At 39.9% G+C, this 26,787-nt stretch overlaps 1 protein-coding gene and 2 non-coding genes across 3 annotated transcripts in view; 1 reads left to right on the plus strand and 2 right to left on the minus strand.

The window, feature by feature from the left end:
* The window catches only part of LOC142336278 (uncharacterized), a 152,168-nt gene that overhangs the window by 8,982 nt on the left and 116,399 nt on the right, over window positions 1-26,787 (minus strand). Inside the window, exons 14-16 of the mRNA XM_075384980.1 lie at window positions 5,781-6,191; window positions 2,757-4,916; window positions 268-514 (exon numbers count right to left, since the gene is read on the minus strand). Of these exons, the coding sequence (XP_075241095.1) occupies window positions 268-514; window positions 2,757-4,916; window positions 5,781-6,191 (2,818 nt within the window). The remainder of the gene's footprint in view (window positions 1-267; window positions 515-2,756; window positions 4,917-5,780; window positions 6,192-26,787) is intronic.
* On the plus strand, window positions 5,005-5,076 carry Trnap-agg (transfer RNA proline (anticodon AGG)). Its single transcript has one exon. It is a non-coding gene; the product is annotated as a tRNA-Pro (tRNA).
* On the minus strand, window positions 6,245-6,317 carry Trnak-uuu (transfer RNA lysine (anticodon UUU)). Its single transcript has one exon. It is a non-coding gene; the product is annotated as a tRNA-Lys (tRNA).

The raw sequence follows: 26,787 nt of genomic DNA on the forward strand, positions 1-26,787 counted from the left end.
TTTAATGCAACAGTAAGAACATAGCGGATATACAGTTACAAAAGCGAACTGCAAAAAAAAACAAATTATCCGGACAGATTTTGGAACCACTCAGAACGAACTGGGCGGTGTACAGCTTTCCTCGTCGCAACCGATTGGGAGAGCAGCCGTTACAATGATTTTGATTCAGAATCAATTGAAGCCGTCATTTCACGGAATAAAACGGTAGGAGACAACCAGAGATCAAACTTCACATATGCCTTAGTTTCATTCCTCTAATGATTAAACCTGAGTAGGAGTTGATTGTTCCTTCGGAATGAGCTTCTGATTGAGTCAGTGATGCTTCTTCTAGAAACAGAGACAGCAGACACAGAGGACGGTGGATGCTCATAGGATGTCACAGGATCTCTTCCTCTCCTGTGGGATGTCGATTGAGACCAACTAACCACAGCTGATTCACTCTCGTCACTCTCCACAAACCAATTCTTGTTACGTTCTACGAACACGGCCGCAGTTGAGCTCACCGAACCACTTTCTTAAACACGCAACATGCTAAAAAAAACTTGGATTTTTTAATTTTTCTGAGTATAAAATATGAATGTAATAAACAGTTAACATCAAATTTATAGACAAAACGACATTCGTAACGGTTGATCTCAAGTAACAACTCTTTGGAAAAAATCTACACCCCAAGGAGAGGTAGTCAAGTGCAGCCTGCTTCCTCATTGTGGCAATAATTTTGAATTAGCTCTTTAAAATGCTGTTATTATAGTCTGTTTGTAGATGTAGACCGCGGATTGAGACCACGACTGAAAAACATGTAACCAGTTGCGTCGCACTTTTCATTTGACTTTTAGCAGCAAGCTGCCTAAATATAGTTCGGCTGCTTAAAATTGTGAATGAGAGAGCAAATTATAGCATGCAAAAATTGAGAAGTCGAGCAAGCTAGAAGTCAATCGAAAGGCCAAACTGGTCTAATGCACAAAGTCTGTAAATATAAAGCTTAGTGCCCGGGGATTTTTTTTTATTTGATCCCGCTTCTTTTGAAATCATTTTTGGCTTTGAACACCTTTGCGTAAATTTGCCGAATGAATTTAAATTCCGTATAGTTCAAACAGCAACTGAGGTAGGTCAGATGTATTTCAAACATGAAAGTTGTGACAGGTATAACGAACAAAAGAGTCAAACAAAATTTAAAAAAGAAAAGTGCCTAGATAATAGAAATTGAAAAGCTAATGATGGCTATTGAGAAAAAAATTAAAACGTCTTTCAACACTTTGTCATTTCTTTGAAAAAATTGTCATTTTCTAGAAAAAAATTTTCGGGCAATTTCCAAAAAAATCGATTTCTGAGTGCTAAAAAGTGTTCGAGTTTGTGTAGAGTTTCAGTCAGATTACACAACTTTTCCTTATTCGGCTTCTGCGGGTTTTTAAGCTGAATACTAATGCCAGCAAGCCATCGCTCTAACGAAATATGATAACCTAACGCCACCTAACGACCAGACTATCGTTTTCTCACGCTGCTTTCGATTTCTCAATTTGCCATATTCCATATACTGCATAAGTTTGCTTGAATGAATTCTGAGGTCTATTCAGTAGAAACCGTGAGTGAGGTATGTTAGAAGTCAAATTCAAAAGTCGTGCCGTCTTATGTAAAACGAAAAACATGACAAAAGTTGGAACATATCATTACCATTTCCGGACTTGCAAAACGTTTTCATTGACTTACCAAAAAACAAGACCAAGAAAATACCAGAAAATGATTCGGAAAAGCACTAAGAAAAAAGCAATCAAAGAACTAAAAAAAGAGTAAAAACATACCCGGCAGATTGCCGGAAAATAGCCGCCGTTGATTCCAATAAGCATGATTGGGATTGAAAGAATAGAAGATCTTGAAAGGAACGACGTTCAAATAGCGGGCATCTAAAATTGGGCTTTATGGGTTTATCCCGCGTTTCTATTTCTGACTTCAATTTTTACACTGACTCTGTTCATTTTGAATTGCTTTGCTGAGCAACTGATGTTCAAAATCACTTTTAGCAGAATGAGAAGAACTAGACTAGAAAAGTCAAAAAGATTTCACGCAAAACGTTGAAAAAGCGGCAAAATGAGGTAAAGCGAAACATTTTTTTGTTCGACGAAGTAAAAAAAATTAGGAGCGCTATAATAGCCGGCTGAGAAGATAGGGGCGGCTATTAAACAGTAAGGCAAAAGGGGCGGCTATTACACAGTAAGGCAAATTATAACTGACTAACGTCGGAAGAATTGCTCTCGGACGACTAGTGTGAGCTCGAATCTATAGCAGCCTGCTTCATTTGGGGAGGGAGAACTAAGACAACTAAGGGGGAACTAAGCTTCAGATGACGTCATTGAGGTTATCATACACCACTATAACCAATAAAAAATTTAAAGTAAAAAAATTACTCCAATTTTGGCACACTTTTCATTTGACTTTTAGTAGTGAACTGCCGCTGCTTAAGTTCAGCTGCTGACACTTGTAAATGAGAGCGAAATTTAAATCTCGCAAAACGAAAAAGTCAAGGGCGTAAAAGTCACTCGAAAAGTCAACACGGTCGAGCAAAAATTTTGCATAAAAAAGACCAACACATTTACAATAATTGCTTCAAACTTTGTTCGAGAGCAATTAAAAACGATTAAGCAAAAAATCGCATAAAGACTAACAGTACCCAAATAATTGCTGCAAATATTTTTGAGAGCGATTACACACGGTAATGTTAACGTTATGATCTCATCAATTGTGACAGGAATCAAACTTACTTTGATATGGCTTTGTAATAGCTTGACCACCGAATTCTCCCGAGATCGATTCTTTTGACACGGGTGATCGGGGCGACAATTCCGACTCCTCTTCCAATCCCGGACTCCTACATTCCTCATCCGCTTCCGCTTTCTGAAACTCACTTCCATGATAACCGTTCGGTCCATCAATGAGCAATTTCAGCAAACGCTTCAGCTTTTTCATTGGTTTTAATTGAGCTGTAGAAACTTCCAAACTCAAACCGGTGGATCCGTTTGTATTTTCGAACAGTCCACTTTTGATTCCGATCAAAGCAAGCACCTTCTCCCAAACTTGATGATGATCATCCAGATCAAATTTCTCAATTTCAATAGGAATTAGTTTGCGTGTTACGTTATCTGAACTTCGAGCCGCTGCCAAAGCCGTGTTCACAACTTTTAGAACGCTTTGAAGAGTTTTATTACCGCAATGGCTGGATAAAATCAGCTCGCCAATGACAGTGTGCAATTCACAATCGGGTATCTTCAGCATAACTTCTGTGACTCGAAGGAAGAAAGTCAGCCGTCCAGCAAAGTTCATCACCGGAAAACGAATAGTGGCCTCTTCAAAACTGAACTTCAAAGACATTAAAAATTCTTTCAAAACAGACGAAAATTGATTTGTGTTGTAAAACTTATCGAGCGGTGCCATTAGCGGGTTTCGATTTCCGCTTTCCAATCTCTTTGCGGCTTTTGCCAAGACTTTGAAAGTAAAATTTATCACACATGGATCAACATTATCAACGTTTGAACTTCTACACGACAGCAAAAGCGTTCCAAAGAGTTGCAAAATTGAAGCATGCCTGAACTTGATTGTTATAGGCGAAATATTGGCAACTAAATTAGAAAAATAAGGACTAAAAAGTTGATTTTCAATAGGTCTATGCGAAGTTGAGCTATTCAGTCTAACTTGTCTGAACGCGCTGCTTAAAGCAGATGTCAGTTCATGACCCTCCAGTAAATTCAGGTACAATTTATTGTAAAACGCCACGACCGAATTCGAATTACTGCTCGAAGGTAGCTGCGAAATGGTAACACTGTTCGCGCCCGAATTGAGAAGAGAACAGCTCAAAATGAAATTCTGCTGACAGTTAAAACTCAAATCGGAAACCAAATCTTGCGATGCGCTGAGAAGCAGAACTATGTTTTTTCCAGCAATCTGAACAGATTCTATGTCCTCCACAGATACAAAATTTGAGGCAGAATTGATTTCCTCGGCGTCAAAGCCTCGTTGCAGACCCGCGTTTCGTGTTAGAACTATCCCCAATTGTTGATTTTTTGATGAAAATATAATCTGTGCGCAAACAAGAACTATTTGATGTGAATTCGGATCTTTCAGGGTCGCAAACAGCTTCTCCCTGACATCGTGGCTCTCACTGTTAGTCCAGGCAGCCGTTTCAGCTCCTGACAGTCTGGTCAGGGTTTCGAATATTTTACCTTCTTCACTCAATCGAGAATTTGGTCCGAAAAACGCCACAAAGCTGTCATTTTCAGAACCGGCTTCACAATCTGTATCTGTTTTAAATCCAGACTCGCTTCTACTCTGGGATACTAGTGGCGATTGGAACCCTTTCAGGTCAATTGGGAACCTATGTCTGACCTCAATTTCAAAAACTTCACTCAGAAGTCGACCAGACGATAATTTCAGCAATTTGAATGGCACTATTGAATGTTCTAGGTCAGTAAATAGCACCATTCTGGTCGAGTTAGATCTCAAAATAATACTTTGAATTTGTTCGGACATTAAAAGTTTTTCCCAATTTTCAATAGCATGGTTCAAGTCCAATGTCATTTGGTCGGCCAAATACGAAAATATCTCAGCGCAATTTTGTCCAGTTGATATTCCGAATAATCCTTTTATTGTTTCCAAATCAATAGAAAAGCATTCGCTTGCATTGCGATCAAAAAGCCACAAGTATTCGACCGTTTCCGCGCAATGAACCACCATGTACAGGAAATTCTCGTCACTTTGAAGGCAGTTGTCCAAATATTTGTTGGACCTGTCCAAAATTGTATCGATTCTTGTCAAGGAAAGAATGGGATCTGCTTCGTTAATGGGGGAGTTGCTTTCGTTAGATGGCAATTCCATATCCACTCGAATGTGCTTGATCAAGTTGCTGAACAGAATTGACTTCTTGTAATCTGGAAACAGTAAAGTTATGAACCATTGACATGCTTATTATGTAATAATCTAGCGGAGTTTTCTCGCACCTCAAGTCAGGTATCTTCAGGGACAGTGGTCTAGTGGTATGATTCTCGCTTAGGGTGCGAGAGGTCCCGGGTTCAATCCCCGGCTGTCCCCTACATTTTCGTTTAATATTCAAATTTCGTCACATTTAATTGTTTCAAAACAGTAAATAGAATCTTTATTAGGATTTTTTCCCGTTCGTCCCATCCCATCCCCCCCCCCCCCCACTACGTTATGCACCCCCAGTTGCAGAGAACGTGCCGTTACTCAGTAAATCATAAATCATTATGCGAAAATACAGCACATGCTATAGGGGGGTTGTGCACATAATTTGATCCACTAAGCTGCTTGTAGGGGGGGGTACCGACAGATCCTTTTGGGGGGGGGGGGGGGGGGGGGGGGGTACCGGAAAGATCCTTTTTTGAATGAAGCCCTGCGCTGACAGTAAAATACTAGAGAAAATTCGGGTCATTACCATTATAAACCCCCGTGAATACCCTCATTATGGTAAACTTACAATGATGGCGGAGGGAGGGTTTATAGGGTTATTCGACCACTAAGCTGTAATGACAAATTTCAAAGTAATTACAGACCCCAATTGACATCTGAAGCGATACCAAAACTTTGAAGGTGTTTTGCTATTTCTATTTATGTTCGACTTTACCGATGCCATACATAGACAGCAGATCTTTTCCGTTCTCATATTTTTACATAATGATTTACTATGTAATGGCACGTGCTCTGTAACTGGGGGTGCATAACGTACTGGGGGGGGGGGGGGGGGCACAAACGGAGGAGATCTAACAAAGCTTACTTACCCTTTCCCACAGTAAGGCCGATCTTGATCTCACAAGTTTTCATAAACAACTCCATAATTTCTGTCCTGTTTTCAATCGTCAACCGATCGAAAAGCTGTTTTTCGATACTCTGCTCCACAATCAACGCACACTTGTCCATTTCGTTTAGAAAGAGCAGGCAAGACGCTTTGTCAACCGTCCAAGACAGTTTTTCCAGCCACTGATCTGCTGTCAATTCGCTTCTCGACTCCTGGTCTATCAAATAAGCCAGAGCTTGGTCGAAATACATCAGGGCTGCTTTATAGTCCTTCAAATTGAAATTGACTATTGCTAGTTTGGAAATGGCGCTTTGTTTTACTTCTGAGTCATCGATTTCACAGCTCAGGTCCAGACAAGCTTCGAGTAATGCAAGGCTTTCCGTTTTCGATATATCTGAAAAATAATATCGATATATCTGAAATCACTTAACTTGAAACAAAAAAACACGCCCCACAAGGGACTCGAACCCTTGACCGTTGGATTAAAAGTCCAACGCTCTACCGACTGAGCTAGCAGGGCTCGATTTCCAACCGCAGTGAAGCAAATATATTCTAATGAGATTGGTAGAATTATAAACCTCTAAACTACATTCATAACCTGTCAAATGTACAGTAATAAATGTACAGTATCTTCTCAAAATACCAGAAAACGCAACGCTTTCAAGAAAAGTTTACTTATTCTGATCTCACCGCAACAGACTAACTCGATTGCGTTTGGTGGCTACAACAGATCGATACAGAAATTATTCAAATTTGCATTGACCCATCAGATTTGAGTATAATCTGATGCTACAGCGTATAACATGGAGGATGCTGGTAGAGCGGAACGGGCGCAGAGCAGAATACCATAAAACGAGGGTTAAAGCTGATTTTATTGGCTGGTGGGCTGATCTTAAGCTTATTACTTTAAGACAAATTGCTTTTCCCATTATAGCCACACCCTTATGGTATATTTACCATGATTGGAGGGGGGGGGGGGGGGGGGGGGGTATAATGTTTAATAAAGCATGTGAAGATAGGTCAGCTGTTAACCATTGCGCTCAAATGCGACTTACATTTAGAATAATAGATAGATAGATAGATGAAAGGGAGAGAATGAAATGCAGAACGAATGAGTGAACATAGAACCAAAGGAACATATAGAAAACGATTAAGCGGTAAGAGATGAAGAACAGAAGATCCAAATCCCAAACCTTTACACCAGTACACTAAGCATCCATTTCTGCCCGTACTCAGTCTTGTACCCATGCTCATCGCTTCACAGTCATAGGTCTAATTCCTTGCGCTACCGAAGCCTGTTGCTTTTGTCTAATCAACTGACTGTATACGCAAATTTTTGGTCATTGGTTGTTTGTCTCGCTTGTTTTTGTTAAGCTGAATTCTTAATGAGCACAAAAACTTGTCCAGATTGGGAGCTTATGCATAGTGGAGTAGACTGCATGTTTAAGGATCGTTAAAGCATGTGAAGATAGGAGCGCTGTTAACCATTGCGCTCAAGCGCGATTTACATTTAAAGTAATAGATAGAAGATAGATAGATGAAAGGGAGAGAATGAAATGCAGAACGACTGAGGGATTATAGAATGAAAGGAAGATATAGAACACGATTAAAAGGAAAGATGAAGAGAAAAAAAAGACATCCAAATCTATACCAAGTACACTAAGCATCCATTTCGGCCCCTACTCGGGCTTGAACCCAAGCCCATCGCTTCACAGTCATAGTTCTAATCCGTTGCGCTACCGAAGCCTGTTGCTTTTGTCTATTCAATCGACTAAATACGCAAATTTGTGGTCATTGGCTTTTTGTCTCGCTTGTTTTCGTTTAGCTGAATTCTTAATGAGCAAAAAACTTGTCCAGATTGGGAGCTTATGCATGGTGGAGTAGACTGCATGTTTAAGGATCGTTAAAGCATGTGAAGATAGGACCGCTGTTAACCATTGCGCTCATGCGCGATTTACATTTAAAGTAATAGAAGATAGAGAGATGAAAGGGAGAGAATGAAATGCAGAACGACTGAGGGATTATAGAATGAAAGGAAGATATAGAACACGATTAAAAGGAAAGAGATGAACAGAAGAAAAAGACATCCATATCTATACCAAGTACACTCAGCATCCATTTCCTCCCCTATTCGGGCTTGAACCCAAGCCCATCGCTTCGCAGTCATAGTTCTAATCCGTTGCGCTACCGAAGCCTGTTGCTATTGTCTAATCAACTGACTGCATACGCAAATTTTTGGTCATTGGTTGTTTGTCTCGCTTGTTTTTGTTAAGCTGAATTCTTAATGAGCACAAAAACTTGTCCAGATCGGGAGCTTATGCATGGTGGAGTAGACTGCATGTTTAAGGATCGTTAAAGCATGTGAAGATAGGAGCGCTGTTAACCATTGCGCTCAAGCGCGATTTACATTTAAAGTAATAGAAGATAGATAGATGAAAGGGAGAGAATGAAATGCAGAACGACTGAGGGATTATAGAATGAAAGGAAGATATAGAAAACGATTAAAAAGAAGGAGATGAACAGAAGAAAAAGACATCCAAATCTATACCAAGTACACTAAGCATACATTTCGGCCCCTACTCGGGCTTGAACCCAAGCCCATCGCTTCACAGTCATAGTTCTAATCCGTTGCGCTACCGAAGCCTGTTGCTTTTGTCTATTCAACTGACTAAATACGCAAATTTGTGGTCATTGGCTTTTTGTCTCGCTTGTTTTTTTTAGCTGAACTCTTAATGAGCACAAAAACTTGTCCAGATCGGGAGCTTAAGCATGCTGGAGTAGGCTGCATGTTTAAGGATCATTAAAGCATGTGAAGAAAAGTTTACTTATTCTGATCTCACCGCAACAGACTAACTCGATTGCGTTTGGTGGCTACAACAGATCGATACAGAAATTATTCAAATTTGCATTGACCCATCAGATTTGAGTATAATCTGATGCTACAGCGTATAACATGGAGGATGCTGGTAGAGCGGAACGGGCGCAGAGCAGAATACCATAAAACGAGGGTTAAAGCTGATTTTATTGGCTGGTGGGCTGATCTTAAGCTTATTACTTTAAGACAAATTGCTTTTCCCATTATAGCCACACCCTTATGGTATATTTACCATGATTGGAGGGGGGGGGGGTATAATGTTTAATAAAGCATGTGAAGATAGGTCAGCTGTTAACCATTGCGCTCAAATGCGACTTACATTTAGAATAATAGATAGATAGATAGATGAAAGGGAGAGAATGAAATGCAGAACGAATGAGTGAACATAGAACCAAAGGAACATATAGAAAACGATTAAGCGGTAAGAGATGAAGAACAGAAGATCCAAATCCCAAACCTTTACACCAGTACACTAAGCATCCATTTCTGCCCGTACTCAGTCTTGTACCCATGCTCATCGCTTCACAGTCATAGGTCTAATTCCTTGCGCTACCGAAGCCTGTTGCTTTTGTCTAATCAACTGACTGTATACGCAAATTTTTGGTCATTGGTTGTTTGTCTCGCTTGTTTTTGTTAAGCTGAATTCTTAATGAGCACAAAAACTTGTCCAGATTGGGAGCTTATGCATAGTGGAGTAGACTGCATGTTTAAGGATCGTTAAAGCATGTGAAGATAGGAGCGCTGTTAACCATTGCGCTCAAGCGCGATTTACATTTAAAGTAATAGATAGAAGATAGATAGATGAAAGGGAGAGAATGAAATGCAGAACGACTGAGGGATTATAGAATGAAAGGAAGATATAGAACACGATTAAAAGGAAAGATGAAGAGAAAAAAAAGACATCCAAATCTATACCAAGTACACTAAGCATCCATTTAGGCCCCTACTCGGGCTTGAACCCAAGCCCATCGCTTCACAGTCATAGTTCTAATCCGTTGCGCTACCGAAGCCTGTTGCTTTTGTCTATTCAATCGACTAAATACGCAAATTTGTGGTCATTGGCTTTTTGTCTCGCTTGTTTTCGTTTAGCTGAATTCTTAATGAGCAAAAAACTTGTCCAGATTGGGAGCTTATGCATGGTGGAGTAGACTGCATGTTTAAGGATCGTTAAAGCATGTGAAGATAGGACCGCTGTCAACCATTGCGCTCATGCGCGATTTACATTTAAAGTAATAGAAGATAGAGAGATGAAAGGGACAGAATGAAATGCAGAACGACTGAGGGATTATAGAATGAAAGGAAGATATAGAACACGATTAAAAGGAAAGAGATGAACAGAAGAAAAAGACATCCATATCTATACCAAGTACACTCAGCATCCATTTCCTCCCCTATTCGGGCTTGAACCCAAGCCCATCGCTTCGCAGTCATAGTTCTAATCCGTTGCGCTACCGAAGCCTGTTGCTATTGTCTAATCAACTGACTGCATACGCAAATTTTTGGTCATTGGTTGTTTGTCTCGCTTGTTTTTGTTAAGCTGAATTCTTAATGAGCACAAAAACTTGTCCAGATCGGGAGCTTATGCATGGTGGAGTAGACTGCATGTTTAAGGATCGTTAAAGCATGTGAAGATAGGAGCGCTGTTAACCATTGCGCTCAAGCGCGATTTACATTTAAAGTAATAGAAGATAGATAGATGAAAGGGAGAGAATGAAATGCAGAACGACTGAGGGATTATAGAATGAAAGGAAGATATAGAAAACGATTAAAAAGAAGGAGATGAACAGAAGAAAAAGACATCCAAATCTATACCAAGTACACTAAGCATACATTTCGGCCCCTACTCGGGCTTGAACCCAAGCCCATCGCTTCACAGTCATAGTTCTAATCCGTTGCGCTACCGAAGCCTGTTGCTTTTGTCTATTCAACTGACTAAATACGCAAATTTGTGGTCATTGGCTTTTTGTCTCGCTTGTTTTTGTTTAGCTGAACTCTTAATGAGCACAAAAACTTGTCCAGATCGGGAGCTTAAGCATGCTGGAGTAGGCTGCATGTTTAAGGATCATTAAAGCATGTGAAGATAGGAGCGCTGTTCACCATTGCACTCAAGTGCGATTTACAAATAAAGTAATAGAAGATAGATAGATGAAAGGGAAAGAATGAAATGCAGAACGAATGAGTGATTATAGAACGAAAGGAAGATATAGAAAACGATCAAAAGGAAAGAGATGAACAGAAGAAAAAGACATCCAAATCCCATATCTATACCAAATACACTAAGCATCCATTTCCGCCCCTACTCGGGCTTGAACCCAAGCCCATCGCTTCACAATCATAGTTCTAATCCGTTGCGCTACCGAAGCCTGTTGCTTTTGTCTAATCAACTGACTGCATACGCAAATTTTTGGTCATTGGTTTTTTGTCTCGCTTGTTTTTGTTCAGCTGAATTCTTAATGAGCACAGAAACTTGTCCAGATTGGGATCTTATGCACGGTGGAGTAGACTGCATGTTTACGGATCGTTAAAGCATGTGAAGATATGAGCGCTGTTAACCATTGCGCTCAAGCTCAATTTACATTTAAAGTAATAGAAGATAGATAGATGAAAGGGAGAGAATGAAATGCAGAACGAATGAGTGATTATAGAACGAAAGGAAGATATAGAAAACGATTAAAAGGAAAGAGATGAACAGAAGAAAAAGACATCCAAATCCCATATCTACACCAAGTACACTAAGCATCCATTTTGGCCCCTACTCGGGCTTGAACCCAAGCCCATCACTTCACAGTCATAGTTCTAATCCGTTGCGCTACCGAAGCCTGTTGCTTTTGTCTATTCAACTAACTAAATACGCAAATTTTTGGTCATTGGTTTTTTGTCTCGCTTGTTTTTGTTCAGCTTAATTCTTAATGAGCACAAAAACTTGTCCAGATCGGGAGCTTAAGCGTGCTGGAGTAGGCTGCATGTTTAAGGATCATTAAAGCATGTGACGATAGGAGCGCTGTTCACCATTGCGCTCAAGAGCGATTTACATTTAAAGTAATAGAAGATAGATAGATAAAAGGGAAAGAATGAAATGCAGAACGAATGAGTGATTATAGAACGAAAGGAAGATATAGAAAACGATCAAAAGGAAAGAGATGAACAGAAGAAAAAGACATCCAAATCCCATATCTACACCAAGTACACTAAGCATCCAATTCCGCCCCTACTCGGGCTTGAACCAAAGCCCATCGCTTCACATCATAGTTCTAATCCGTTGCGCTACCGAAGCCTGTTGCTTTTGTCTAATCAACTGACTGCATACGCAAATTTTTGGTCATTGTTTTTTTGTCTCGTTGTTTTTGTTAAGCTGAATTCTTAATGAGCACAAAACTTGTCCAGATTGGGAGCTTATGCATGGTGGAGTAGACTCCATGTTTAAGGATCGTTAAAACATGTGAAAATAGGAGCGCTGTTAACCATTGCGCTCAAGCGCGATTTACATTTAAAGTAATAGAAGATAGATAGATGAAAGGGAGAGAATGAAATGCAGAACGACTGAGGGATTATAGAATGAAAGGAAGATATAGAACACGATTAAAAGGAAAGATGAAGAGAAAAAAAAGACATCCAAATCTATACCAAGTACACTAAGCATCCATTTCTGCCCGTACTCAGTCTTGTACCCATGCTCATCGCTTCACAGTCATAGGTCTAATTCCTTGCGCTACCGAAGCCTGTTGCTTTTGTCTAATCAACTGACTGTATACGCAAATTTTTGGTCATTGGTTGTTTGTCTCGCTTGTTTTTGTTAAGCTGAATTCTTAATGAGCACAAAAACTTGCCCAGATTGGGAGCTTATGCATAGTGGAGTAGACCGCATGTTTAAGGATCGTTAAAGCATGTGAAGATAGGAGCGCTGTTAACCATTGCGCTCAAGCGCGATTTACATTTAAAGTAATAGAAGATAGATAGATGAAAGGGAGAGAATGAAATGCAGAACGACTGAGGGATTATAGAATGAAAGGAAGATATAGAACACGATTAAAAGGAAAGATGAAGAGAAAAAAAAGACATCCAAATCTATACCAAGTACACTAAGCATCCATTTCGGCCCCTACTCGGGCTTGAACCCAAGCCCATCGCTTCACAGTCATAGTTCTAATCCGTTGCGCTACCGAAGCCTGTTGCTTTTGTCTATTCAATCGACTAAATACGCAAATTTGTGGTCATTGGCTTTTTGTCTCGCTTGTTTTCGTTTAGCTGAATTCTTAATGAGCAAAAAACTTGTCCAGATTGGGAGCTTATGCATGGTGGAGTAGACTGCATGTTTAAGGATCGTTAAAGCATGTGAAGATAGGAGCGCTGTTAACCATTGCGCTCATGCGCGATTTACATTTAAAGTAATAGAAGATAGAGAGATGAAAGGGAGAGAATGAAATGCAGAACGACTGAGGGATTATAGAATGAAAGGAAGATATAGAACACGATTAAAAGGAAAGAGATGAACAGAAGAAAAAGACATCCATATCTATACCAAGTACACTCAGCATCCATTTCCTCCCCTATTCGGGCTTGAACCCAAGCCCATCGCTTCGCAGTCATAGTTCTAATCCGTTGCGCTACCGAAGCCTGTTGCTATTGTCTAATCAACTGACTGCATACGCAAATTTTTGGTCATTGGTTGTTTGTCTCGCTTGTTTTTGTTAAGCTGAATTCTTAATGAGCACAAAAACTTGTCCAGATCGGGAGTTTATGCATGGTGGAGTAGACTGCATGTTTAAGGATCGTTAAAGCATGTGAAAATAGGAGCGCTGTTAACCATTGCGCTCAAGCGCGATTTACATTTAAAGTAATAGAAGATAGATAGATGAAAGGGAGAGAATGAAATGCAGAACGACTGAGGGATTATAGAATGAAAGGAAGATATAGAAAACGATTAAAAAGAAGGAGATGAACAGAAGAAAAATACATCCAAATCTATACCAAGTACACTAAGCATCCATTTCGGCCCCTACTCGGGCTTGAACCCAAGCCCATCGCTTCACAGTCATAGTTCTAATCCGTTGCGCTACCGAAGCCTGTTGCTTTTGTCTATTCAACTGACTAAATACGCAAATTTGTGGTCATTGGCTTTTTGCCTCGCTTGTTTTTGTTTAGCTGAACTCTTAATGAGCACAAAAACTTGTCCAGATCGGGAGCTTAAGCATGCTGGAGTAGGCTGCATGTTTAAGGATCATTAAAGCATGTGAAGATAGGAGCGCTGTTCACCATTGCACTCAAGTGCGATTTACATATAAAGTAATAGAAGATAGATAGATGAAAGGGAAAGAATGAAATGCAGAACGAATGAGTGATTATAGAACGAAAGGAAGATATAGAAAACGATCAAAAGGAAAGAGATGAACAGAAGAAAAAGACATCCAAATCCCATATCTATACCAAATACACTAAGCATCCATTTCCGCCCCTACTCGGGCTTGAACCCAAGCCCATCGCTTCACAGTCATAGTTCTAATCCGTTGCGCTACCGAAGCCTGTTGCTTTTGTCTATTCAATCGACTAAATACGCAAATTTGTGGTCATTGGCTTTTTGTCTCGCTTGTTTTCGTTTAGCTGAATTCTTAATGAGCAAAAAACTTGTCCAGATTGGGAGCTTATGCATGGTGGAGTAGACTGCATGTTTAAGGATCGTTAAAGCATGTGAAGATAGGAGCGCTGTTAACCATTGCGCTCAAGCGCGATTTACATTTAAAGTAATAGAAGATAGATAGATGAAAGGGAGAGAATGAAATGCAGAACGACTGAGGGATTATGGAATGAAAGGAAGATATAGAAAACGATCAAAAGGAAAGAGATGAACAGAAGAAAAAGACATCCAAATCCCATATCTATACCAAATACACTAAGCATCCATTTCCGCCCCTACTCGGGCTTGAACCCAAGCCCATCGCTTCACAGTCATAGTTCTAATCCGTTGCGCTACCGAAGCCTGTTGCTTTTGTCTATTCAACTGACTAAATACGCAAATTTGTGGTCATTGGCTTTTTGTCTCGCTTGTTTTTGTTTAGCTGAACTCTTAATGAGCACAAAAACTTGTCCAGATCGGGAGCTTAAGCATGCTGGAGTAGGCTGCATGTTTAAGGATCATTAAAGCATGTGAAGATAGGAGCGCTGTTCACCATTGCACTCAAGTGCAATTTACATATAAAGTAATAGAAGATAGATAGATGAAAGGGAAAGAATGAAATGCAGAACGAATGAGTGATTATAGAACGAAAGGAAGATATAGAAAACGATCAAAAGGAAAGAGATGAACAGAAGAAAAAGACATCCAAATCCCATATCTATACCAAATACACTAAGCATCCATTTCCGCCCCTACTCGGGCTTGAACCCAAGCCCATCGCTTCACAATCATAGTTCTAATCCGTTGCGCTACCGAAGCCTGTTGCTTTTGTCTAATCAACTGACTGCATACGCAAGTTTTTTGTCTCGCTTGTTTTTGTTCAGCTGAATTCTTAATGAGCACAGAAACTTGTCCAGATTGGGAGCTTATGCACGGTGGAGTAGACTGCATGTTTACGGATCGTTAAAGCATGTGAAGATATGAGCGCTGTTAACCATTGCGCTCAAGCTCAATTTACATTTAAAGTAATAGAAGATAGATAGATGAAAGGGAGAGAATGAAATGCAGAACGAATGAGTGATTATAGAACGAAAGGAAGATATAGAAAACGATTAAAAGGAAAGAGATGAACAGAAGAAAAAGACATCCAAATCCCATATCTACACCAAGTACACTAAGCATCCATTTCGGCCCCTACTCTGGCTTGAACCCAAGCCCATCACTTCACAGTCATAGTTCTAATCCGTTGCGCTACCGAAGCCTGTTGCTTTTGTCTATTCAACTAACTAAATACGCAAATTTTTGGTCATTGGTTTTTTGTCTCGCTTGTTTTTGTTCAGCTTAATTCTTAATGAGCACAAAAACTTGTCCAGATCGGGAGCTTAAGCGTGCTGGAGTAGGCTGCATGTTTAAGGATCATTAAAGCATGTGACGATAGGAGCGCTGTTCACCATTGCGCTCAAGAGCGATTTACATTTAACGTAATAGAAGATAGATAGATAAAAGGGAAAGAATGAAATGCAGAACGAATGAGTGATTATAGAACGAAAGGAAGATATAGAAAACGATCAAAAGGAAAGAGATGAACAGAAGAAAAAGACATCCAAATCCCATATCTACACCAAGTACACTAAGCATCCAATTCCGCCCCTACTCGGGCTTGAACCAAAGCCCATCGCTTCACATCATAGTTCTAATCCGTTGCGCTACCGAAGCCTGTTGCTTTTGTCTAATCAACTGACTGCATACTCAAATTTTTGGTCATTGTTTTTTTGTCTCGCTTGTTTTTGTTAAGCTGAATTCTTAATGAGCACAAAACTTGTCCAGATTGGGAGCTTATGCATGGTGGAGTAGACTCCATATTTAAGGATCGTTAAAGCATGTGAAGATAGGAGCGCTGTTAACCATTGCGCTCAAGCGCGATTTACATTTAAAGTAATAGAAGATAGATAGATGAAAGGGAGAGAATGAAATGCAGAACAACTGAGGGATTATAGAACGAACGGAAGATAAATAAAACGATTAAAAGGAAAGAGATGAACAGAAGAAAAAGACATCCAAATCTATACCAAGTACACTAAGCATCCATTTCGGCCCCTACTCGGGCTTGAACCCAAGCCCATCGCTTCACAGTCATAGTTCTAATCCGTTGCGCTACCAAAGCCTGTTGATTTTGTCTATTCAACTGACCAAATACGCAAATTTGTGGTCATTGGCTTTTTTCTCGCTTGTTTTTGTTTAGCTCAATTCTTAATGAGCACAAAAACTTGTCCAGATCGGGAGCTTAAGCATGCTGGAGTAGGCTGCATGTTTAAGGATCATTAAAGCATGTGAAGATATGAGCGCTGTTCACCATTGCGCTCAAGTGCGATTTACATTTAAAGTAATAGAAGATAGATAGATGAAAGGGAAAGAATGAAATGCAGAACGAATGAGTGATTATAAACGAAAGGAAGATATAGAAAACGATCAAAAGGAAAGAGATGAACAGAAGAAAAAGACATCCAAATCCCATAACTATACCAAGTACACTAAGCATCCATTTCCGCCCCTACTCGGGCTTGAACCCAAGCCCATCGTTTCACAATCATAGTTCTAATCCGTTGCGCTACCGAAGCCTGTTGCTTTTGTCTAATCAACTGACTGCATACGCAAGTTTTTTGTCTCGCTTGTTTTTGTTCAGCTGAATTCTTAATGAGCACAGAAACTTGTCCAGATTGGGAGCTTATGCACGGTGGAGTAGACTGCATGTTTACGGATCGTTAAAGCATGTGAAGATATGAGCGCTGTTAACCATTGTGCTCAAGCTCAATTTACATTTAAAGTAATAGAAGATAGATAGATGAAAGGGAGAGAATGAAATGCAGAACGAATGAGTGATTATAGAACGAAAGGAAGATATAGAAAACGATTAAAAGGAAAGAGATGAACAGAAGAAAAAGACATCCAAATCCCATATCTACACCAAGTACACTAAGCATCCATTTCGGCCCCTACTCTGGCTTGAACCCAAGCCCATCACTTCACAGTCATAGTTCTAATCCGTTGCGCTACCGAAGCCTGTTGCTTTTGTCTATTCAACTAACTAAATACGCAAATTTTTGGTCATTGGTTTTTTGTCTCGCTTGTTTTTGTTCAGCTTAATTCTTAATGAGCACAAAAACTTGTCCAGATCGGGAGCTTAAGCGTGCTGGAGTAGGCTGCATGTTTAAGGATCATTAAAGCATGTGACGATAGGAGCGCTGTTCACCATTGCGCTCAAGAGCGATTTACATTTAAAGTAATAGAAGATAGATAGATAAAAGGGAAAGAATGAAATGCAGAACGAATGAGTGATTATAGAACGAAAGGAAGATATAGAAAACGATCAAAAGGAAAGAGATGAACAGAAGAAAAAGACATCCAAATCCCATATCTACACCAAGTACACTAAGCATCCAATTCCGCCCCTACTCGGGCTTGAACCAAAGCCCATCGCTTCACATCATAGTTCTAATCCGTTGCGCTACCGAAGCCTGTTGCTTTTGTCTAATCAACTGACTGCATACTCAAATTTTTGGTCATTGTTTTTTTGTCTCGCTTGTTTTTGTTAAGCTGAATTCTTAATGAGCACAAAACTTGTCCAGATTGGGAGCTTATGCATGGTGGAGTAGACTCCATGTTTAAGGATCGTTAAAGCATGTGAAGATAGGAGCGCTGTTAACCATTGCGCTCAAGCGCGATTTACATTTAAAGTAATAGAAGATAGATAGATGAAAGGGAGAGAATGAAATGCAGAACAACTGAGGGATTATAGAACGAACGGAAGATAAATAAAACGATTAAAAGGAAAGAGATGAACAGAAGAAAAAGACATCCAAATCTATACCAAGTACACTAAGCATCCATTTCGGCCCCTACTCGGGCTTGAACCCAAGCCCATCGGTTCACAGTCATAGTTCTAATCCGTTGCGCTACCAAAGCCTGTTGATTTTGTCTATTCAACTGACCAAATACGCAAATTTGTGGTCATTGGCTTTTTTCTCGCTTGTTTTTGTTTAGCTCAATTCTTAATGAGCACAAAAACTTGTCCAGATCGGGAGCTTAAGCATGCTGGAGTAGGCTGCATGTTTAAGGATCATTAAAGCATGTGAAGATATGAGCGCTGTTCACCATTGCGCTCAAGTGCGATTTACATTTAAAGTAATAGAAGATAGATAGATGAAAGGGAAAGAATGAAATGCAGAACGAATGAGTGATTATAAACGAAAGGAAGATATAGAAAACGATCAAAAGGAAAGAGATGAACAGAAGAAAAAGACATCCAAATCCCATAACTATACCAAGTACACTAAGCATCCATTTCCGCCCCTACTCGGGCTTGAACCCAAGCCCATCGTTTCACAATCATAGTTCTAATCCGTTGCGCTACCGAAGCCTGTTGCTTTTGTCTAATCAACTGACTGTATACGCAAATTTTTGGTCATTGGTTGTTTGTCTCGCTTGTTATTGTTAAGCTGAATTCTTAATGAGCACAAAAACTTGTCCAGATTGGGAGCTTATGCACGGTGGAGTAGACTGCATGTTTACGGATCGTTAAAGCATGTGAAGATATGAGCGCTGTTAACCATTGCGCTCAAGCTCAATTTACATTTAAAGTAATAGAAGATAGATAGATGAAAGGGAGAGAATGAAATGCAGAACGAATGAGTGATTATAGAACGAAAGGAAGATATAGAAAACGATCAAAAGGAAAGAGATGAACAGAAGAAAAAGACATCCAAATCCCATATCTACACCAAGTACACTAAGCATCCATTTCGGCCCCTACTCGGGCTTGAACCCAAGCCCATCACTTCACAGTCATAGTTCTAATCCGTTGCGCTACCGAAGCCTGTTGCTTTTGTCTATTCAACTAACTAAATACGCAAATTTTTGGTCATTGGTTTTTTGTCTCGCTTGTTTTTGTTCAGCTTAATTCTTAATGAGCACAAAAACTTGTCCAGATCGGGAGCTTAAGCGTGCTGGAGTAGGCTGCATGTTTAAGGATCATTAAAGCATGTGACGATAGGAGCGCTGTTCACCATTGCGCTCAAGAGCGATTTACATTTAAAGTAATAGAAGATAGATAGATAAAAGGGAAAGAACGAAATGCAGAACGAATGAGTGATTATAGAACGAAAGGAAGATATAGAAAACGATCAAAAGGAAAGAGATGAACAGAAGAAAAAGACATCCAAATCCCATATCTACACCAAGTACACTAAGCATCCATTTCGGCCCCTACTCGGGCTTGAACCCAAGCCCATCACTTCACAGTCATAGTTCTAATCCGTTGCGCTACCGAAGCCTGTTGCTTTTGTCTATTCAACTAACTAAATACGCAACTTTTTGGTCATTGGTTTTTTGCCTCGCTTGTTTTTGTTAAGCTGAATTCTTAATGAGCACAAAACTTGTCCAGATTGGGAGCTTATGCATGGTGGAGTAGACTCCATGTTTAAGGATCGTTAAAGCATGTGAAGATAGGAGCGCTGTTAACCATTGCGCTCAAGCGCGATTTACATTTAAAGTAATAGAAGATAGATAGATGAAAGGGAGAGAATGAATTGCAGAACGACTGAGGGATTATAGAACGAACGGAAGATAAATAAAACGATTAAAAGGAAAGAGATGAACAGAAGAAAAAGACATCCAAATCTATACCAAGTACACTAAGCATCCATTTCGGCCCCTACTCGGGCTTGAACCCAAGCCCATCGCTTCACAGTCATAGTTCTAATCCGTTGCGCTACCAAAGCCTGTTGATTTTGTCTATTCAACTGACCAAATACGCAAATTTGTGGTCATTGGCTTTTTTCTCGCTTGTTTTTGTTTAGCTGAATTCTTAATGAGCACAAAAACTTGTCCAGATCGGGAGCTTAAGCATGCTGGAGTAGGCTGCATGTTTAAGGATCATTAAAGCATGTGAAGATATGAGCGCTGTTAACCATTGCGCTCAAGTGCGATTTACATTTAAAGTAATAGAAGATAGATAGATGAAAGGGAAAGAATGAAATGCAGAACGAATGAGTGATTATAAACGAAAGAAAGATATAGAAAACGATCAAAAGGAAAGAGATGAACAGAAGAAAAAGACATCCAAATCCCATAACTATACCAAGTACACTAAGCATCCATTTCCGCCCCTACTCGGGCTTGAACCCAAGCCCATCGTTTCACAATCATAGTTCTAATCCGTTGCGCTACCGAAGCCTAGTGCTTTTGTCTAATCAACTGACTGCATACGCAAATTTTTGGTCATTGGTTGTTTGTCTCGCTTGTTATTGTTAAGCTGAATTCTTAATGAGCACAAAAACTTGTCCAGATCGGGAGCTTAAGCGTGCTGGAGTAGGCTGCATGTTTAAGGATCAATAAAGCATGTGAAGATAGGAGCGCTGTTCACCATTGCGCTCAAGAGCGATTTACATTTAAAGTAAAAGAAGATAGATAGATGAAAGGGAAAGAATTAAATGCAGAACGAATGAGTGATTATAAACGAAAGGAAGATATAGAAAACGATCAAAAGGAAAGAGATGAACAGAAGAAAAAGACATCCAAATCCCATAACTATACCAAGTACACTAAGCATCCATTTCCGCCCCTACTCGGGCTTGAACCCAAGCCCATCGTTTCACAATCATAGTTCTAATCCGTTGCGCTACCGAAGCCTGTTGCTTTTGTCTAATCAACTGACTGTATACGCAAATTTTTGGTCATTGGTTGTTTGTCTCGCTTGTTATTGTTAAGCTGAATTCTTAATGAGCACAAAAACTTGTCCAGATCGGGAGCTTAAGCGTGCTGGAGTAGGCTGCATGTTTAAGGATCATTAAAGCATGTGAAGATAGGCGCGCTGTTCACCATTGCGCTCAAGAGCGATTTACATTTAAAGTAATAGAAGATAGATAGATGAAAGGGAAAGAATGAAATGCAGAACGAATGAGTGATTATAAACGAAAGGAAGATATAGAAAACGATCAAAAGGAAAGAGATGAACAGAAGAAAAAGACATCCAAATCCCAAATCTATACCAAGTACACTAAGCATCCATTTCGGCCCCTACTCGGGCTTGAACCCAAGCCCATCGTTTCACAATCATAGTTCTAATCCGTTGCGCTACCAAAGCCTGTTGATTTTGTCTATTCAACTGACCAAATACGCAAATTTGTGGTCATTGGCTTTTTTCTCGCTTGTTTTTGTTTAGCTGAATTCTTAATGAGCACAAAAACTTGTCCAGATCGGGAGCTTAAGCATGCTGGAGTAGGCTGCATGTTTAAGGATCATTAAAGCATGTGAAGATAGGAGCGCTGTTCACCATTGCGCTCAAGTGCGATTTACATTTAAAGTAATAGAAGATAGATAGATGAAAGGGAAAGAATGAAATGCAGAACGAATGAGTGATTATAAACGAAAGGAAGATATAGAAAACGATCAAAAGGAAAGAGATGAACAGAAGAAAAAGACATCCAAATCCCATAACTATACCAAGTACACTAAGCATCCATTTCCGCCCCTACTCGGGCTTGAACCCAAGCCCATCGTTTCACAATCATAGTTCTAATCCTTTGCGCTACCGAAGCCTGTTGCTTTTGTCTAATCAACTGACTGTATACGCAAATTTTTGGTCATTGGTTGTTTGTCTCGCTTGTTATTGTTAAGCTGAATTCTTAATGAGCACAAAAACTTGTCCAGATCGGGAGCTTAAGCGTGCTGGAGTAGGCTGCATGTTTAAGGATCATTAAAGCATGTGACGATAGGAGCGCTGTTCACCATTGCGCTCAAGAGCGATTTACATTTAAAGTAATAGAAGATAGATAGATGAAAGGGAAAGAATGAAATGCAGAACGAATGAGTGATTATAAACGACAGGAAGATATATAAAACGATTAAAAGGAAAGAGTTGAACAGAAGAAAAAGACATCCAAATCTATACCAAGTACACTAAGCATCCATTTCCGCCCCTACTCGGGCTTCAACCCAAGCCCATCGTTTCACAATCATAGTTCTAATCCGTTGCGCTACCGAAGCCTGTTGCTTTTGTCTAATCAACTGACTGTATACGCAAATTTTTGGTCATTGGTTGTTTGTCTCGCTTGTTATTGTTAAGCTGAATTCTTAATGAGCACAAAAACTTGTCCAGATCGGGAGCTTAAGCATGCTGGAGTAGGCTGCATGTTTAAGGATCATTAAAGCATGTGAAGATAGGAGCGCTGTTAACCATTGCGCTCAAGCGCGATTTACATTTAAAGTAATAGAAGATAGATAGATGAAAGGGAAAGAATGAAATGCAGAACGAATGAGTGATTATAAACGAAAGGAAGATATAGAAAACGATCAAAAGGAAAGAGATGAACAGAAGAAAAAGACATCCAAATCCCATAACTATACCAAGTACACTAAGCGTCCATTTCCGCCCCTACTCGGGCTTGAACCCACGCCCATCGTTTCACAATCATAGTTCTAATCCGTTGCGCTACCGAAGCCTGTTGCTTTTGTCTAATCAACTGACTGCTTACGCAAAATTTTGGTCATTGGTTTTTTGTCTCTTTTGTTTTTGTTAAGCTGAATTCTTAATGAGCACAAAAACTTGTCCAGATTGGGAGCTTATGCATAGTGGAGTAGACTGCATGTTTAAGGATCGTTAAAGCATGTGAAGATAGGAGCGCTGTTAACCATTGCGCTCAAGCGCGATTTACATTTAAAGTAATAGAAGATAGATAGATGAAAGGGAGATAATGAAATGCAGAACGACTGAGGGATTATAGAACGAAACGAAGATATAGAAAACGATTAAAAGGAAAGAGATGAACAGAAGAAAAAGACATCCAAATCTATACCAAGTACACTAAGCACCCATTTCGGCCCCTACTCGGGCTTGAACCCAAGCCCATCGCTTCACAGTCATAGTTCTAATCCGTTGCGCTACCGAAGCCTGTTGCTTTTGTCTATTCAACTGACTAAATACGCAAATTTGTGGTCATTGGCTTTTTGTCTCGCTTGTTTTTGTTTAGCTGAATTCTTAATGAGCACAAAAACTTGTCCAGATTGGGAGCTTATACATGGTGGAGTAGACTGCATGTTTAAGGCTCGTTAAAGCATGTGAAGAAAGGAGCGCTGTTAACCATTGCGCTCAAGCGCGATTTACATTTAAAGTAATAGAAGATAGATAGATGAAAGGGAGAGAATGAAATGCAGAACGACTGAGGGATTATAGAACGAAAAGAAGATATAGAAAAAGATTAAAAGGAAAGAGATGAAACGAAGAAAAAGACATCCAAATCCCATAACTATACCAAGTACATTAAGCATCCATTTTCGCCCCTACTCGGGCTTGAACCCAAGCCCATCGTTTCACAATCATAGTTCTAATCCGTTGCGCTACCGAAGCCTGTTGCTTTTGTCTAATCAACTGACTGCATACGCAAAATTTTGGTCATTGGTTTTTTGTCTCTTTTGTTTTTGTTAAGCTGAATTCTTAATGAGCACAAAAACTTGTCCAGATTGGGAGCTTATGCATAGTGGAGTAGACTGCATGTTTAAGGATCGTTAAAGCATGTGAAGATAGGAGCGCTGTTAACCATTGCGCTCAAGCGCGATTTACATTTAAAGTAATAGAAGATAGATAGATGAAAGGGAGAGAATGAAATGCAGAACGACTGAGGGATTATAGAACGAAACGAAGATATAGAAAACGATTAAAAGGAAAGAGATGAACAAAAAAAAGACATCCAAATCTATACCAAGTACACTAAGCATCCATTTCGGCCCCTACTCGGGCTTGAACCCAAGCCCATCGCTTCACAGTCATAGTTCTAATGCGTTGCGCTACCGAAGCCTGTTGCTTTTGTCTAATCAACTGACTGCATACGCAAATTTTTGGTCATTGGTTTTTTGTCTGGCTTGTTTTTGTTAAGCTGAATTCTTAATGAGCACAAAAACTTGTCCAGATTGGGAGCTTATGCATGGTGGAGTAGACTGCATGTTTAAGGATCGTTAAAGCATGTGAAGATAGGAGCGCTGTTAACCATTGCGCTCAAGCGCGATTTACATTTAAAGTAATAGAAGATAGATAGATGAAAGGGAGATAATGAAATGCAGAACGACTGAGGGATTATAGAACGAAACGAAGATATAGAAAACGATTAAAAGGAAAGAGATGAACAGAAGAAAAAGACATCCAAATCTATACCAAGTACACTAAGCACCCATTTCGGCCCCTACTCGGGCTTGAACCCAAGCCCATCGCTTCACAGTCATAGTTCTAATCCGTTGCGCTACCGAAGCCTGTTGCTTTTGTCTATTCAACTGACTAAATACGCAAATTTGTGGTCATTGGCTTTTTGTCTCGCTTGTTTTTGTTTAGCTGAATTCTTAATGAGCACAAAAACTTGTCCAGATTGGGAGCTTATACATGGTGGAGTAGACTGCATGTTTAAGGCTCGTTAAAGCATGTGAAGAAAGGAGCGCTGTTAACCATTGCGCTCAAGCGCGATTTACATTTAAAGTAATAGAAGATAGATAGATGAAAGGGAGAGAATGAAATGCAGAACGACTGAGGGATTATAGAACGAAAAGAAGATATAGAAAAAGATTAAAAGGAAAGAGATGAAACGAAGAAAAAGACATCCAAATCCCATAACTATACCAAGTACATTAAGCATCCATTTTCGCCCCTACTCGGGCTTGAACCCAAGCCCATCGTTTCACAATCATAGTTCTAATCCGTTGCGCTACCGAAGCCTGTTGCTTTTGTCTAATCAACTGACTGCATACGCAAAATTTTGGTCATTGGTTTTTTGTCTCTTTTGTTTTTGTTAAGCTGAATTCTTAATGAGCACAAAAACTTGTCCAGATTGGGAGCTTATGCATAGTGGAGTAGACTGCATGTTTAAGGATCGTTAAAGCATGTGAAGATAGGAGCGCTGTTAACCATTGCGCTCAAGCGCGATTTACATTTAAAGTAATAGAAGATAGATAGATGAAAGGGAGAGAATGAAATGCAGAACGACTGAGGGATTATAGAACGAAACGAAGATATAGAAAACGATTAAAAGGAAAGAGATGAACAAAAAAAAGACATCCAAATCTATACCAAGTACACTAAGCATCCATTTCGGCCCCTACTCGGGCTTGAACCCAAGCCCATCGCTTCACAGTCATAGTTCTAATGCGTTGCGCTACCGAAGCCTGTTGCTTTTGTCTAATCAACTGACTGCATACGCAAATTTTTGGTCATTGGTTTTTTGTCTGGCTTGTTTTTGTTAAGCTGAATTCTTAATGAGCACAAAAACTTGTCCAGATTGGGAGCTTATGCATGGTGGAGTAGACTGCATGTTTAAGGATCGTTAAAGCATGTGAAGATAGGAGCGCTGTTAACCATTGCGCTCAAGCGCGATTTACATTTAAAGTAATAGAAGATAGATAGATGAAAGGGAGAGAATGAAATGCAGAACGACTGAGGGATTATAGAACGAAAGGAAGATATAGAAACCGATTAAAAGGAAAGAGATGAACAGAAGAAAAAGACATCCAAATATATACCAAGTACACTAAGCATCCATTTCGGCCCCTACTCGCGCTTGAACCCAAGCCCAACGCTTCACAGTCATAGTTCTAATCCGTTGCGCTACCGAAGCCTGTTGCTTTTGTCTATTCAACTGACTAAATACGCAAATTTGTGGTCATTGGCTTTTTTCTCGCTTGTTTTTGTTAAGCTGAATTCTCAATGAGCACAAAAACTTGTCCAGATTGGGAGCTTATGCATGGTGGAGTAGACTGCATGTTTAAGGATCGTTAAAGCATGTGAAGATAGGAGCGCTGTTAACCATTGCGCTCAAGCGCGATTTACATTTAAAGTAATAGAAGATAGATAGATGAAAGGGAGAGAATGAAATGCAGAACGACTGAGGGATTATAGAACGACAGGAAGATATATAAAACGATTAAAGGAAAGAGTTGAACAGAAGAAAAAGACATCCAAATCTATACCAAGTACACTAAGCATCCATTTCGGCCCCTACTCGGGCTTGAACCCAAGCCCATCGCTTCACAGTCATAGTTCTAATCCGTTGCGCTACCGAAGCCTGTTGCTTTTGTCCATTCAGCTGACCAAATACGCAAATTTGTGGTCATTGGCTTTTTGTCTCGCTTGTTTTTGTTTAGCTGAATTCTTAATGAGCACAAAAACTTGTCCAGATCGGGAGCTTAAGCATGCTGGAGTAGGCTGCATGTTTAAGGATCATTAAAGCATGTGAAGATAGGAGCGCTGTTCACCATTGCGCTCAAGTGCGATTTACATTTAAAGTAATAGAAGATAGATAGATGAAAGGGACAGAATGAAATGCAGAACGAATGAGTGATTGAAAACGAAAGGAAGATATAGAAAACGATCAAAAGGAAAGAGATGAACAGAAGAAAAAGACATCCAAATCCCATATCTATACCAAGTACACTAAGCATCCATTTCCGCCCCTACTCGGGCTTGAACCC

Source organism: Convolutriloba macropyga, chromosome 3 (genome assembly GCF_964194025.1).
Source record: "Convolutriloba macropyga chromosome 3, txConMacr16.3, whole genome shotgun sequence".
NCBI lineage: Eukaryota > Metazoa > Xenacoelomorpha > Acoela > Convolutidae > Convolutriloba > Convolutriloba macropyga.